General features: G+C 39.9%; 1 protein-coding gene across 2 annotated transcripts; it reads right to left on the minus strand.

Moving 5' to 3' along the window:
- Positions 1–87: 87 nt before the first annotated feature.
- On the minus strand, positions 88–14,746 carry Osgin2 (oxidative stress induced growth inhibitor family member 2). 2 transcript variants are annotated; one of them, XM_042672881.1, is made up of 6 exons: positions 14,664–14,746; positions 12,717–12,865; positions 9,044–9,180; positions 8,111–8,302; positions 4,169–4,260; positions 88–1,985 (listed from the first exon to the last, which is right to left on the minus strand). In XM_042672881.1, exons 1-6 carry the CDS (start codon positions 14,711–14,713, stop codon positions 953–955), a joined length of 1,653 nt encoding a protein of 550 aa, XP_042528815.1. In that variant the 5' UTR covers positions 14,714–14,746; the 3' UTR covers positions 88–952. The 2 variants fall into 2 exon arrangements, with proteins under 2 accessions (XP_042528815.1, XP_042528816.1); XM_042672882.1 differs by lacking the exon at positions 14,664–14,746 and adding an exon at positions 14,009–14,116.
- Positions 14,747–17,230: the final 2,484 nt, after the last annotated feature.

Raw genomic sequence — 17,230 nt, forward strand, 5'->3', positions numbered from 1 at the left:
GTTCAGTTTAAAAAAAAGTGTACCATTTTGATGGCCAAATATCTTAGTTTCAGTGCTAGAAATAAACTAAATGTCCACACCAAAGACAAGTAGTTCCATCCACAATTTATTGAATTGTAAATCAGATTAGTTCGATGTTATGATAGGTAAGTAGAGAACAAATCTCTGACAAGTATTTTAGGGGGTTCCCGAATGTCAAAGTGTTACCAACATTATTGGAATGTTTACATTATTAGAAGACTATGAAGTACCTGTCAAGGTTTCAACAATAAAAATATTTTTCAAAAGATCATAATATTTGGTAATAAATTAATTTATACAACTGATAATTTCAAAATAAATTAACGCACCTGAGTTGAAAATGCCTCCTGCACCTACCTTACCCCACTATACATATCATACATACCTTATACACCGTTTATTTAGAACAGTCTCAAAACTTTAAGGAACATACAGCCTTTGGGGATGGGGATCTTGCAAGAATTGAGTTTCTGATTAAGCAGTATGTTATGGGACTTGAGAACATACATTTCTAACAAGCTACAGATGAAGCCGATGATTGTGTTCCTTGGCTCAAACTTTGAACAAGAAGGTGACCCAAATATGACTAACTATTTCTGTCCTACTAGGACTATATAGCTTTATAGATTCCAGGGATGATGTTTTGAATCAAATATAAGTAACAAAAACTGTAAGAAAAATAGGTCTTGGAAGAAAAGAATGTTCTAGTCAAATGAAAGCTTGGCAGTGTTTCTATTTGTCCAACAGAGACACCTTTGATACATTATATAAATCATGACACCAAGTTCTGGTAACTTTAAAAATGAAGTTACCATAGCTTGATACTTTCCTCCAATTCATTCAAGTCCAGTAAATTCTAGGCAATCACTGCAAAACCACTATTAAAATTTTTAATGATAGACTGTCCATTTGAGTTACTTGTAAACTTGCTTTAAGCTATCCCATCTCCTCCTCCTCTTTCAACAAACAAATGCTGCTTTTTCTTCTGTCTTACAGCTAAACAGCGAGTAACACCCAATGCCCCTCCCTTCAAAAATCGAACAAAATTATCTCCAACCAAAGGGCCCAATGCAAAAAGGTTGGCTTCTTTAACACATTCATAGGTATATACATCAATTTCCACAGGATTACTCTTACATGTGACTGGCTGGCTTGAATTGTGTCCTAGGTAACACCCTTGTTCCTTCAGAAAAGACAGATTAGGATGAGAACCTATCAATACTACTGCAGCAGAAAGCTTAAAGATTTTCTTCAATCCAGAGACACTTTGAAGAATGCATCTCATGTCCGACTTAAAAGAAAGCACATGGTGCTCAGGAAAGCTGGTATAATCAGATAAAAGGGTTGAGTCTGCAGAATATGACTGAGTACACATCATATGATACACTTTATGATACTCAGGATAAAGCTTTTTGGGAAGCTGTTTGAAGATTAAGCTTGGATCAGTTACTCGTCTGCGAAATACATGGATCACAGGGATATTATTGTTATAAGCACAAAGTACTGCATCAGCTGCAGTGAGCCCAGAACCTACAATTAACACTGGATCCACTTTGCCACGCAGTTTTCCTTTGTTTACAGCCGCTCCAAATTCAGGCATTGAATGAAACACAAAAGGAAAATTTTCCCCTTCAATTTCCAGATGGGCAGGAGAATCCAATGTTCCAGTTGCCAGAGCTACATTCTCAGCAAAGAGACAAAAGGGAACGTGAGAACCATCTGCTATTCGCTGGTAACCTCTAATTTCCCAGTTTCTCTTGATCAATTTTGACTTCTCTATCTGTAAATGCTTCCTTGAAATAGCTTTGTCTTGGTTGTCATTATCGTCTTGATCTCTGTAAAGTCTTGATACGGAGGTTATATAAGTATTCTCTCTGAAATTTTGCTGAAGACCCATGACTTTTACATAATGTTTATAGTAGCGAGCTATTTCTTCTGGCATTACTCGATCACCTTTTAGATTCCTAAAAAAAGGAAAAGAAAAAACATCCTATGTCAAGATAGTACTTTTAGCTTTCATTAGAAGTTTCCATCCAGTTAGCTTTTATGTCTGTCAGGTCTTCTGAACTGCCTTAGCTATTACCCCAACACTTTAGGAAAAAAAAAATTTGTTTTTTTTTACGTTAAAAATGTTAATGAATTACTTTAGTCAACAGGTAAGTCTCATGAGGGCAGAGACTGTATTTAATGCATCCTTAGTGTTTATTGTAAGTTCAAATTAACTACCTGATAAAATGTCATTGATAAATGGATTGAGAAACATGGATGTGAAAAATTAGATTATTTTACATCACAAACTGCATTTTGTAACTACCAACCGCATTACTTAGGATATAGTAGGAAATTACAGGTCAACTGTAATATCTGTGCTTCTCAAAGGTTAAATAGTGGCCTGACATAATTTTTAGTAAGTTATTTTCCTAATGAAAATTACATATAAAATTCTGAGTTACTCATTTTTCTTGATATGTTTCTCTACTTATAAAGAGATCTAACAATGTAATTTTCTGTTTAAGAAAGTACATTGGTGTCTTTTTCATTTTCCACTGAATTTCAAAGTAGTAGTTAGTAATCTCTCTAAACCCATTCTTAAAGATATATTAATAAAAACAAAGTGTGACATAATTCATTATAACTTCCAATTAGAAATTTGTACATGATTATATCATTTAAAATGTATCACTTCTCAATATTTACAGAAAACCCATGTAGTGATAATGATTGTCACTTCTATTTTACAGACTAAAATTGAAAACTAGTTTGTGTTACTTGCCTAAGGCCACAACACAAGAAGTTAGCTAAAAGTCAGTTAACAGAGGTAAGACTCCCTATTAATGTCTAAGAGAATAGTCTTATCATTATGCAAACACAGAAATAAAACTAATAATAATTTCAGATGCATGTTCATGTAATATTTAAAGACACAATATGCAGAATTTAGAAAAATGCTTCTGACACAAAAATAGTAAAACATTCCTCCTTATTCTTTTACAAAGGGAAATATATGCCAAATAGTTTTACTTGCTTATTTATGAAAATGAAGAACTTATTCAACTTGCTTGATTTTTCAACTTTAAATTTCAAAACATATAATTCCTGAAAACTTCATCTCAATTACCCATCGAGATCTATATTTGCGCTCCTGAAATATCCTCAAATGAAGGAAAGCTGGAGATTAAATCCACTAGTGTATAATAAACAAGCACTGTATCACTGAACTACACTTGAAGCCCCAAATGAAGAAACATTTCTTTAGATTAGCATAGTGGCTAGCTAGCAAGAAGTCAAGTAATCAAATTTTGTTTTTGTCCAGCTTTAACTTGCTTCCACTACTAATAAAATTATAATAGATTGTTTATATTGAAAATTCCTATCAATTTTATTATTTGCCATCCTTGAAATGATAGCACTTATATTTCTCCTTTTAAATATTGCTTTCTTTTTCCCCCAAACAAATAAAACCTCCATTATTCCAAGGTGAAATTTCTTCTGTTTTTATTGTCATATTTTTTTTGGGGGGGGGGGGGGGTCCGGTTGTGGGGCCTGAACTCTGGGCCTGGGCGCTGTCCCTCAGCTCTTCGGCTCAAGGCTAGCGCTCTACCACTTGAGCCACAACGCCACTTCCGGCTTTTTTCTTTTTGCTTATGTGGTGCTGAGGAATCGAACCCAGGGCCTCATGCATGCAAGGCAAGCGCTCTACCACTGAGCCACCTTCCCAGCCCAATTGTCATATTTTTAATTGAACATTTAATTTCCACATAGCTAGCCATACCCTAGATTCTAGTTTATTAAATCATTCCAAATTATCAATCAGATAATACACTTTTCACCTTTAAAACACTTCAAATATACACATTATACCCACTCATAAAAATATGTCAAAAATGATAAATGAGTAGATGAGGAATTTAAAGTGATAATAAGACAAATCGATTCATGATTAACAAAGCCAAAGAAAACCAATCTGTAGACAATCTGCTTAGTTTTATAGCATCTCTAAATAGAAATAACCTCTTTATTTTCACAAGGAAATATTTTTACTTGGTATGTATATCTATTTCTTACCCAAAATAGGAATAAAAAATATTGTGAAATTTCCCACAGTCTTGTGTTATACACCGAAGAGTTTTAATAGTTTGATCTTTACCTTCGTTTGCTAGTCACCCAATCTTTAAATTTAAGTCCAGGTAACTCCATCCAATTTCCAAAGCTGATTGTCAACATGGAGCCTTCCATATTCTATAAAACAGTACAGTTAAAAAACATTAATTAAGGGCTAGGAATGTGGCTTAAGTGGTACAGTGCTAGCCTTGAGCAATACAACTTTGGTAGGTGGGGGGAGGACTGGGTGGGGAGTATGGGAAGGGATGGGAAGGGGAAACAAAGAGGAGGCAACAATGCTTGAGAAAAAATGTATTTGTTATCTTGCCCACATAATTGTAACTCCTCTGTACGGTATTCTCACAATAAAAAAAAAAAAAAGCTCAGGAACAGTACCTAGGCCCTGAGTTCAAGCCCCAGCACTGACAAAAAAAAAAACAAACAACAAAAAAATGTAATTAAGCAGCAAAAAGATTTTTTTTTCAAAGACAGACCATCCTATTTATAATATTTATAATAATTACCAAGTATGTTCAAAGTAGTCTTAAATGCTGTATACATAGATTTCCTCAGCAATTTTATTCCACTAATTTTTTATATACCTTGTTCATTTGATATTATCCATCCAAATGTCTTCACTCAAAGTTATTTGTAAAAAAAAATTACAGTATTATCCAGTGCCTATATAAGTTGATAGCTTTGGCTTATGAGCAACATGGTAATTTGGCCTATGATCAATATTAGTATTTTTACTTTTCAAACAAAACATTAAACTTTTTCTATTATACTATTTCTTACAGATTTTTACAACTTAGAACACTTTTCCTCCTTTTATCAATTATAATTCTGAAGTCTAGGCTGAATTCAGCAGCATCTCTGCCTAAGAATATAAAAATAAGCAGTGGTTGCCTGAGAAACAGACTTGCTGTTGAGATTAACTCTTTCTTCACAGAAGTGAGCCCTTCCAGCTCCACTGACCCTACTTTGCCTTTGCTTAATAGAATGCATAGAATGCTAAAGGGGCGCAGTACCTATCCCAATACTTCCCAACCAGTTCTTTAGACATTAATTCCTATTCTCCTAACTCTTACACTAATGCTGTTGGAGCCTGGCATCAGTGACCCATGCCTGATAATCCTAGCTACTCAGGAAGCTGCTATCTGATGATTAACAGTTTGAAGCCATCCTGGACAGAAAAGTCCCCAAGATTCTTTATTTCAATAAGCCAGCAAAAAGCAGCAAGTGGAGGTATGGCTCAACTGGTAGAGTGCCAGAGAGAGAGAGAGATGTGTTTTAAAGAGAAGAAATATAAAGAAAAGAATATAGTAGTTAGAAATAAACATAAATGTAGTACATACCCAAAGAAAATTAGGTTCCAAAGAGGTAATCAAAAAAGTAATGTAATATAAATAAATATAATATAAATAAAGACCAAACGTGTATTTTATTAAGTAGTCTGGTGTAGTGAATCTGAAACTGGCAAAGTAAATCTATAATTTAAGAATAGTATAGATGTGGGGGCTGGGAAGGTGGCTCAATGGTAGAGCACTTGTCTTGCATGCATGAGGCCCTGGGTTCCATTCCTACATAAGCAAAAAGAAAAAAGCCGGAAGTGGCGCTGTGGCTCAAGTGGTAGAGCGCTAGCCTTGAGCTGAAAGCTGAGGGACAGCACCCAGGCCCAAAGTTCAGGCCCCACGACTGGACCCCCCCAAAAAAGAATAGTATAGATGTATAAAAAGGTGTAAATTAATTAAAACTATTAACATTCCTTGTATTTCATTGAATTCCACACTAATCTAACTCTTGGCCATAATAGAAACTTAAGAGTTATAAGATATACAAACTGCTTAGTTCAATGAATTTTCTGTAAAAGAAAATGCTTAAATAGTTGGCTCTGTGTGTGTGTGTGTGTGTGTGTGTGTGTGTTGTGTGTGCGTGCGCGCGTGCACATGCGGATGCGTGTGCATGTGTATGCTGGTCCTACAGCTTGAACTCAGGGCCTGAGGTTTTTTGCTCAAGACTAGCATTCTACTTCCAGCTTTTTGAGTCATTAATTGGAGATAAATCTCTCATGGACTTTCCAGCCAAGACTGGCTTCAAAACAATCTTCAGATCGCATCCTCCTGGGGAGCTAGGATTATAGGCATGAGTCACCAACAACTGGCTAGACATCCCTTTCCCCTTCTCCACTTCTTACCTATTATAAATAATTTATGTAGCCGGGCGCCAGTGGCTAACACCTGTAATCCTAGCTACTCAGGAGGCTGAGATCTGAGGATCTTGGTTCAAAGCCAGCCACCCGGGCAGGAAAAGTCCGTGAGGCTCTTATCTCCAATAAAACCCCCTAGAAAACTGGAAGTGGACTGTGGCTCAAGCAGTAGAGCGTTTGCCTTGAGCTGAAGAGCGCAGGGACAGCACCCAAGCCCAGAGTTCAAGCTCCACGACCAACCAAAAAAAAAAAAAGAAGATAAATAACTTATGTTTAAAGTTGATATTTAAAAAGTTTTAAAAAAACAACAACTAGGTACTGGTAGCTCACACCTGTAATCCTAGCTATTCACTCAGAAATATTGAGTAGTGATCCCTAGATTTCAGGAGGCTAAGGATCTCAGTTCAAAAATTAACCTAGGCAGAAAAGTCTATGAGACCATTATCACTAATTAATCACCAACAACTTGTCTCGAAAACAAAAGCTCAAGGACAGTACCTATCCTGAGCTCAAGCTTTACTACACTGAAAATGAACTATATAATCTGTGGGTGGGGATGGGAGGGAAAACTGGGTGAAGGGGTAACACTGTCCAAAAAATATACTCATTACCTAACTTATATAACTGTAACACCTCTATACATCATCTTTGTAGTAACAATAAAGAAAAACAGAAACAGTAAAAATAAACCAAACAAACCCTATTACGCAAAAAGCCACATATTAACATAAAGCAAATTAAGATTTTAAAGAGGGATCAGGCACATATTTAATCTAGAAATATCTCTTAACACACTGAAACTGATATGTGATAAATGTTAATTTTAGATAAGTAACACTGCACACAACAGTCAACTGATATTTGTACTAAAAATGTGATAATATGCTAAAGTTCCCATGATGTACATTTCTTGACAGCAAACTAAATTATTTAACATTTATTTATTCTATATGTTTTTTATTGTAAAAATACTGTACAGAGGGATTACAGTTTACTTGACATTTATTTTTAAAACGTAAAAACAACCACTACACTGTGACAATGCTTGAAACTATGTTAACTGCTAGGGACACATGTACTATATGAATCTTTTAATTTATTGGTTTTCTTGTTTAACCTTTGTTATAGACTAAACTGTGCCCTTTCTTTTTTTTTTTTTGGTCGGTCCTGGGGCTTGAACTCTGGGCTTGGGCTCTATCCCTCAGCTCTTCAGCTCAAGGTGAACGCTCTACCGCTTGAGCCACAGTGCCACTTCAGGTTTTCTGGTGGTTCATTGGAGGTGTCTCATGGACTTTCCTGTCCAGGCTGGCTTTGAACCGTGATCCTCAGATCTCAGCCTCCTGAGTAGCTAGGATTACAGGCGTGAGCCACAGGCGCCTGACCAGGTTATCCTTTTTGTTAATGCTGCTGAGAATACTATTACATCTTTCTCTTACAATATTTTTTTTCTTTAAAATCTTGAAACTGCGTGGAAATAATGAATACTGGTTTTGAAATATATGATATATAAACTTTAGAGTAAATAAATGTTTTTCAATGATGCAAAAATTTCCTAAAATGCTTTCTATGTCATTCTTATAAAGAATGGCTTATTCAAAAACTGTATCACTAATAAAACTTGGCTTAACAACTACAATTGGCCTACAGCTAATTCAGCAGCAGATAAAAATGTGGTAAACACATATAATAGTACTATTATAATACAAAACTCTAGTCGATTTTATCAAGGAGACATATAGTAATTCATGTACATGTAAAGGCTTAGGGAAATATACTCACATGCCAAGCTCCACCAGGTGGACCTTTACCAAGCACTAAATGAGGGATATAATGATGCTGTTCTAGTTTCCAGTGCAAAACAGATGGGTAATCATATCCAAAGTCAGCATCTGGATGAAGAAGTGTGTCAAAAAGTACCGCAACTGGATTAGATGATCGGCCCTCAAGTCCCTCAGACAAGTATTCTAAGTCCTTCAAGAAAAATAAAAAAGGTAAATAAGAGTTGGAAAACACAGAAACAACTATGGTAACTTTGAAGGATATTATTCTAATCAAGTATTTCCCACACAGTCAATTATAGAACACTGTTTATCTCTGAGAGCTTAATAAACTCGTTTTAATACATGGAATTAATACACAGCCTTATACTGCAAAAGTTGAAGATGGCTTTTGTATATAAATATCAACTATGATGCTTAAATAATAAAAATAAAACCAATTCTTTCCAAACTAAGCATAGAGCACCTATTAAATCTCCACCAGGGGATTATTTGGGAAATTCTGCTCTAAAAAAGTCAAGAAAATAAAATGACACAATCTGAAAAAAAAATTAGGAATTGAAAAAAGTGATAGCTATTTAGAAATTGTTATTTAATGCTTATATAAAAATGATCTTGAAGCTGGGCACCGGTGGCTCACGCCTGTAATCCTAACTACTCAGGAGGATGAGATCTGAGGATCTCGGTTCAAAGCCAGCCCGGGCAGGAAAGTTCATGAGACTCTTATCTCCAGACCCCGCCCCCCTCCTCTAGAAAACCAGAAGTGGAGCTGTGGCTCAAGTGGTAGAGTGATCGCCTTGAGCTGAAGAGCACAGGGACAGCGCCCAAGCCCAGAGTTCAAGCCCCACGACTGACATAAATAAATAAAAATAAAAGAAATAAAAATTATCTTGATTCAGCATAAAAGTTTTAAAAACTGATACATAAATACTACCTGATCAACGATGGAAAGATGTCTTGCTTCTTCTAATTTACTATGTAGGATTGTATTTGGATGTATTGCTTCCGATGATAAATATGGTCTATAGCCAGATAACATATAAGAAAGGCATATTCCTGAGGGTCCATTTCCTTATTTTGAAAAAAGTGAAAAGGGTACATTAATACTTTCATTTGGCTTGTTTTGTATAAGTTTGCTTTCCTAATTTTTTTTCTCTTATAAAAACCAGATATTGATCTTGCCTTTTATTTTCTTTTGGGAATCTCATCAACTCAAGGCTTCAACAACTTTAAACTTGTACACAGTATAACATTATTGAATGATAAAAAGAAATAAGCTATCAAGCCACAGGAAGACAAGGATAAACCATAAAAACACATTAGCAGGTAAAAGAAGTCAATCTCAAAAATCTGTATGATCCTGTAGTGGTAGATCTATGATATTATACATTCAGTAAAATACACACGAATTTATGCACCAAAGTGAATCTCTAATGTAAATGACAGATTTCAGTTAACAATAACATATCAATATTGATGTAATCAACGCAACAATTATCCCACACCAGAAGATGTTACTTTTTATAATAGAGCACAAAGAAAGCAAGGAGAGCAAACATATGAGAACTCTTCTGTATTTTCTGCTCTTTTTTAATAAGCTTAAATGGTTCTAATAAAGAAAAGCTTATGGATTTAAGCCAATCAATCGGTAACCAAATAGAAGGAGTCAGGATTTGAGGCACAGAGCTAAATTCCTTAACACACAAAAAGATTCAACACTTAAAAGATAAAAGAATAAAAAAATAGTTTATGTAAGAAAAATTGTTGCAGGTGGGATGTCCCTTGTCTCTATGCTAAAAGATACCTTATGAGATACCCTAAAGATACCCTGTGCTAAATCCAGACTTTTCAAAGGACTTAAGATGGAAATACAAGATCCCAAGCTGGAGGGTAACCTATCTAAATGGACCACTCTAATCACATGAGTCCTTAAAAATAGAGAAGAAGCTCTCCCAGCTGTGCAGAGGGAAACAAGACTGAAAGAAGGTTAAGAATAAAAAAATGTTACTGACTTAAAAGAAGTAAGAAGTTGGGGCTGGGAAGGTGGCTGCGTGGTAGAGAGCTTGCCTTGCATGCCTGAGGTCCTGGGTTCGATTCCTCAGCACCACATAAGCAAAAAGAAAAAAGCCGGAAGTGGTGCTGTGGCTCAAGTGGTAGAGCACTAGCCTTGAGCTGAAGACCTGAGGGACAGCGCCCAGGCCCAGAGTCAGGCCCCCACGACCGGACCTCCCCCCCCCCCCAAAAAAAAAGTAAGAAGTTGCTGGGCACCAGTGGCCTATAATCCTAGCTACTCAAGGAGGTGGAGATCTGAGGATCACAGTTCAAAGCCAGCCTGGGCTTGAACTTTGTCTCCAATAAACCACCAAAAAACCAGAAGTAGCACTGTGGCTCAAGTGGTAGAGCTCTCACCTTGATTTGAAGAGCTGAGGGACAGGGCCCAGGCCCAGAGTTCAAGCCCAACAAAGAGAGAAAAAGAGAAAGAGAGAGAGAGAGAGAGAGAGAGAGAGAGAGAGAGAGAGAGAGGAAGGAAGGAAGGAAGGAAGGAAGGAAGCAAGGAAGGGAGAAGGGGGAAGGGAGGGAGAGAGAAGGGGGAAGGGAGGGAGGGAGGAGAAAGAAAGGAAGGAGAAAGGAAGAGAGAGAGGAAGAAAGAGAAAGGAAAGGGAAAGAAGGAAAGAAAGAAATTAAGAGCGGGAGAGAGAAATCAGGAGCCAATGTCTATAACCAGCCATAGAATGGAAATGGTTAAAACAAAAACAAAAAAAACAAAACAGGGCTGGGAAGGTGGCTCAGTGGTAGAGTGCTTGCCTGGCATGCATGAGGCCCTAGGTTTGATTCCTCAGCACCACATAAACGGCAGTGGCACTGTGGCTCAAGTGGTAGGGCGCTAGTCTTGAGCTGAAGAGCTGAGGGACAGCGCCCAGGCCCAGAGTCCAAGCCCAAGCCCCACAACCAACGAAAAAAAAAAAAAAAAAAAAAAAAAATTTTTTTTTTTTAAAAGAACTCCCAAAAAGTAAACACAGACTGCTGACACCTTGATTTAAGCCCAGTCAGACCAGTATTGAACTTCTGGTCAACTGGACAAGAGGACACATTTATGTTGTATTATAGCAACTTTGTTTGTGATGATTTTCTATAACAACAGAAAAATACATACACTGAAGAAGTTAATTCTTCACTTATGATTAGACTGGTGGCGCTATTAAGCTGTATTTAGGTCTTATAGAGCAAAATGATTATCAATTGTTTGGGGAGGAATAGGGTAGGTAGGGGCAGATAAAGAGATAGTTTTTCCTTTTCAGAATCCAATTCTTTGACTCAATCTAAGATGGAAAACCAGAGTTAGACAAAAGGGGGAAGATAATATAATATTACGATCCCTGAGATCTACCTTGGATAGAAACTACTGCAAAAACTGTCATCTCTATCACATTTCCAAGGAAGTATAGAAAAACAATCTTGTTCTCTTCCCTCCATCCTTCTTTCCTTCCTAGTATCTCTCATATGCCAATCAGATGATATCACTTTAATTCCCTTCTTATTAATTTTAAGACAAGCTACCAAAGGAATTTAAGATGCTGTATGCCACCAAAGCATTTATGTCCCATTAATTATCTCTTTTGGCTTTATTTCATGCTATATATAGTACTTCCTTGAGTTTGAATCTTACGTGGAATATATACATGGCAAAATCCATGCAATTAGAAAAATCTTCGTAGTTCTGAGCTTATGTGGTTTTGGAGAAATAGTTTTGCCCTGTAACCTGAGTGAGCATCCTGAATGCTGGGATTTATAGGCATGAACCACCATGCCCAGCTTTTTAATATGGAATTAAGTTTTATTTATACAGTAATTTTAACATTGTATTTGTCTGTTGAGATGGTACAGGGAATATATGTTGTTATGGTTATGGTAATTATAAACATTACTACAAAGTATTATAGGGCAACTAACATACATAAGACATTAGATTTAAGTCTTTTTTCTTGTCTGATATGTTTTACCATCATAGGGGATCGGGGGTTAGAAGGTATGATATAATAATATACACAGAATGGGCAGAATTCTAATGACACTGGTTATCTTCATTACCACAATACTGACAGTTTTTTAAAAAAATAATTTAACTAACACATAATAGTTGGTCGGTTGTGGGGCTTGAACTCTGGGCCTAGGCACTGTCCTTCAGCTCTTCAGCTCAAAGTAAGTGCTCTCTCTATCACTTGAGCTACAGCACCACTTCCAGTTCCTGAGCTTCTTTTTGTTCAAGGCTAGCGCTGTACCACCTGAGCCACAGTGCCCCTTGTGGCCTTTTCTGTTTATGTGGTACTGAGGAGTTGAACCCAGGGCTTCATGCACGCTAGCTAGGCAAGCACTCTACCACTAACCCACCAGCCCAGTTGTATACATTTGTGGAGTAAAGTGTGGTCATTTCAATGACACATAAATGTAATGATACTGAAATCAATCCTTTATCTTAAATTTTCAAAATCCTCTTTTCTACCTATTTTGAATAACAGTACTTTTCAATATTTTCCTAGTATACTACCTAACAGTTGGTATGTAAACGAAGGATAGTAATTAAAAAAAAACAAAATTCAATAACTTACCTATAATTACCACAGGCAAAGTCACTGCTGAATCTTCAAGTAATGAAGTTTCTTCAACTAATGGCATCGCTTTTTGCCCCAAATTATCACCAAAATATTGCACTAAGGAATTAAAAATCTCTCCTTCTGTTTCAGTTTCACTATAGTTTCTTTAAAAAATATATATATATAAAAGAGATAGTCAATATGGGCTTTATAAAAATCAATCTCTACTTAAACTTTATTAACATCATAAAATACTCAAGCTTCAAAATTATAGCCTGGCTACAGGCCAACGTTACATATTCTATTTTTTTCCCCTAGTCTTTTTTTTTTTAATTGTGAAAATTCTGTACAGAGGGGTTACAATTACATGGGCAAGACAACGTTACATATTCTAAAGGCCAAAAATTTTAAGTAACTATCTCTCCCTGGTACTTTGCAAGCAAATTCCCTAAAAAGGCCTTTTCAAATGACTCAAGAAAGCAAAATATTGGAAATTTTGTAATCATCTAAGCTCTTATTTTCTTCTGAATTAAAAGTGAACATATGAACCCCAATTAAAGAACTTTTATATCAGTTTCATATTGTACTAAACACATGCAATTGTATTCTGGAACACTGACACATATCATCAAGTCACGTCTTGAAATCTTTACTAAACTCGACATTTTTTGACCTCAGTTTCTTGTGTCCTTAGCCTTCCCTTCTCCCTTGTGCTTAACTCAAGTGTTGGCCAAACTGTGTTAGTAGATCTAGAACATATTCACGGTTAAAACTGTTTCACCTCTACAAACTTCCCCCACAATCTGGGAGTAACACTGTCACTTTCTTCTTCTCCTTCAAAACAAACAAAAAACTCACCAGTACAGAGTGGTTTACCACTGATAAGATCTTAACTAGAGAGCACCCACAGCGGCTGGATCCTGGCCCAGAAGTCCCCCACCTCCCTTCGGCCCAGTGCTTTCTACCCGGAGATGTTCCTTAATACAGAATAGATAAACACATCCCCCAGACCCTTCCCGGGACGCGTTCACTCAAACTTAGTGCTTTCGAGAAGTCCCAGCTCGCCCGTAACCGACCCAGCACGGGCCCAGGAGGTCGCGCGGTCCCGGGACCCGTGTGATCCGCGGAGCAGGGCGCTCCGGAGCGGGCCGGCCGGGGCGGGGAGCCGGGCGAGCGGGAACCGAGCGGGGAGTGGCCGGGGGCGGGGGGCCGGGCGATCGCCTTCCACGCCGGCCCGGCCGCGGGGGTCCCGGGGCGCTGCTGCTTCCCCCAGCCCGCCTCCCCCGCTTCCCCGGCGGCGAAGTCACCTGAAATGACCGGCCAGGGAGCAGCGGCAGCACCACACCGGCATGGAGCGGGGCGCCGAGGGCGCGAGCAGCGCTCGAGCGCGGCCGCCGTCGCCGCTCTCCCCGGCGGGGCTGCCCGGGACGGGCGCCCGCACGCTCGGGGTCGCGGGGTCCGGAAGGCGCCCCCTCCCCGCGCCTCGCCGTGACTGCGGCTCGGTCCCGCCAGCGTCCGCTCCGGGGCAGCGGCTTCCGCTCCTCGCCTGCGGGGAGCCGGGCGCGCAGCCGTGGGTGAACTCGGGGCGCCGCGCAGGGGGGAGGAGCGCGGGGCGGGGACGCGGCGACGGCGCTGGCGGCGGCGCGCGGGCGGAGACGGCCCTCGCAGGTGCCGGGCGGCCGTAACGAGCCTCGCGATTGGTGGATCCCCGCGAGGGGCGGGGCCTGACGCCGCGGAGCTGCGCGGGCCGGGGAAACGGGGAGCATGTGGGGCCCTCCACCCTGCCGCGGCTCTCGCGCTCCGAGCCTGCGTCTGCGGCCTGCGTCCGCGACCTCTGCGTTCCCACAGCTTCCCTCGGAGGACAAACAACTCCTATCCGGATGCGGAGGGTCGGCCCCCGTGGGTGGACGGAACGCCCCGGACCCGCCCCGAGCATCCCGGGGGGAGCGGATGGGAACTCACCTTAGCACTTCTTGCTCAGGTCCGGGCGCTGCAGGCCCCGGACCTCGCATCCCAGGCCCTGGGGCGAAATCGCCCAGCCTCACGTGCCAGGGCTTTGCCCACGGATGTTGCGCTGGTGGAAACGTTGCTTCCTGGAAGCGCTTCTGGAAGCCAGTGGGCCACGCGCTTCCCAGTGCGGGGATTACCTCAGACCTAGCTGGAGGAGGAGGAGGGGAGGGCGGGAGGGCGGGCTGCCCCCCCAGGTGACGGTGATGCAACCCGACCTGGAGCCGCCACCGCCGAAAACCCCTGCCGGGCCGCCCCGGAGTTGCCGACGGGAGGGGCGGATCGCCTTCGGTCGGACCGGGAGCGTTCTGGCTCCCAGCGAAAACCCTGCCTATTTAGGGAGGGGCCGACTGTGTAGACACGTGTTTCGTAAAAACAGTGTTCTTAGAATTGATTCTTAGTGTTATTAAGGTGATGTACAAAGGGCTGAGGGTTACGTGGGTCCGGTAAAGAGGACATGACTTTTTGCACCCCTCCATCCCCACCTGTAACCAGAGTGCTGAAAAGAAGTTCCCTGAAGTGTCGCTGAGTGTTGCCACCAAGCAGACTTCCAGCCTGTCGGTGCTTTGGATCGCGTGGCACTCGGAGCCGTTGGGCCCAGCCACTCTAAGAGTTACTTTTTAAACTGTTTTTTCGCCCTGCGCTGCTGGTTTATGCCTATAATCCTAGCTACTGTGAGAATCGTAGTCTAAGCCAGCCCCGAGGAGAAAATGGCCTCTGAGATTAGTGCCCGATTAACCACTCAAAACCCAGAAGTGGCTGCTGTGGCTCAAGCCCTACACAAGTACCCTTGAGCACAAAAGAGGCTCAAGGACAGGGCCCAGGCCTCGAGTTCAATCCCATCCCCGCCCAATTCCATCAGAGTGCTAGTGGCTCACTCCTGTAATCCTCAGCAGGCTGAGATTGCCCTTTGGTCAGGAAAGGCCCAAGTGTCTCTTATCCAATTAATCGCCCAAAAGCCGGAAGTGGAACTGTGACTCAAGTGGTAGAGCACCAGCCACAAGTAGAAAAAGCTAAAGGACAATGCCCTGACTTCTTTCCACTTTCCACCTACAGACACACACACACACACACACACACACACACACACACTTTTCTTTGAACTACTGACAATCTAATATGTTCATTTTACTTTAATGTTGGTTCTGAGAATGAAAGTGTTCTCATCCTTTAATACTCAAAGGACCTTGAATTCCTGATAACTATCACCAGAAGTTTTTATTTTTCCCCTAGAACTTTGTTTTCATTTTGAACTTTATCTCATGATTTTATTTTTATTTTTGCCAGTCCTGGGGCTTGAACTCAGGGGCTGGGCACTGTCTCTGAGCTTCTTTTGCTCAAGGCTAGCACTCTACCACTTGAGCCACAACTCCACTTCTGGCTTTTTCTGTTTATGTGGTACTGAGGAATCCAACCCAGGGCTTCATGCGTGTTAGGCAAGTGTGTACCACTGAGACACCTTCCCAGCCATATCTCATGATTTTAAAGAACAAAACAGGCACATCAAATTTTAGGTTTTAATGTGGCCTATAATTAACACTCAATTTGTTGTCTTGGTTTACATTTGATAATGGTTTATAAAGACGAGGCCACAAAGATTATATAAAAGACATTTTTTATGGCCAACAGGGCATACTAGAATATTCATATTTTTACTTTTAAGTTTAAGTGGAATTTATTTAAACGTAAAACTCAGTGTTAGAGAAATGTGGATTATAGTGTAAATTGGTATGTAATCCCAAACACTATCCCTTGCATTTAGGAACTCATTCCTCCTTTTCAGTGCCCACAGCAATTTGTGTTTAGTATGGAGTATATCTCACAGTTTATGACTTTCAGTGTTACTAGGTTTTAGAAGTCTTACCTAATGCTGTTCTTTGTCTTTTTTAATTTTATTGTAAAGGTAATGTACAGAGGGGGTTACAGCTACATAAGTCATGAGTACATTTCCTTTTGAACAGTGTCATTCCTCCCAATTCTCTCCCAGTTTTCCCCCCTCCTGACTTTCCTTTCCTCCTCCCAAGTTGTATAGTTTATTTCCGACATGGTATCTAGTAGATTTCACTGCTGAATTGATTAGCCCTTTGTCCCACAGTGCTTCTCCCTCCCCTTCCCAAATCAGATAAACTAATATACAAGGTAAAATGTACAGAAATTAAAAACAGAGACAAAAGGGAATAAACCAAAGAAACAAGAAAACAACAAAAAACTACCAATAGTAAAAAAAAAAAAGTCTTGCTTTCATTTCTTGGAGTTCATTTTGATAAGCATCATTTTATGTGATGCATATACACATATATATATAATACGCACATGCTATTGAGCCCTTGCGATCCTCTCCTAACAATATTCTCACTTTTTCTCACTGTGTAACGAGATTGCTATTTAATGCAGTTCTTACTGGTAAATAGTCTAGTACTGTTTTGCACATTATAGCATACTAGCCAAGATGATTGATTGTCCTCAATCTCCAATGTAATCTTGGGAAAGTTATTTAGCACCTGAAAATATTTCTTCCTTAT

This window comes from Dipodomys spectabilis, unplaced genomic scaffold (assembly GCF_019054845.1).
Source record: "Dipodomys spectabilis isolate Male_0828 unplaced genomic scaffold, ASM1905484v1 ptg000783l, whole genome shotgun sequence".
In the NCBI taxonomy this organism is placed as follows: Eukaryota; Metazoa; Chordata; class Mammalia; order Rodentia; family Heteromyidae; genus Dipodomys; species Dipodomys spectabilis.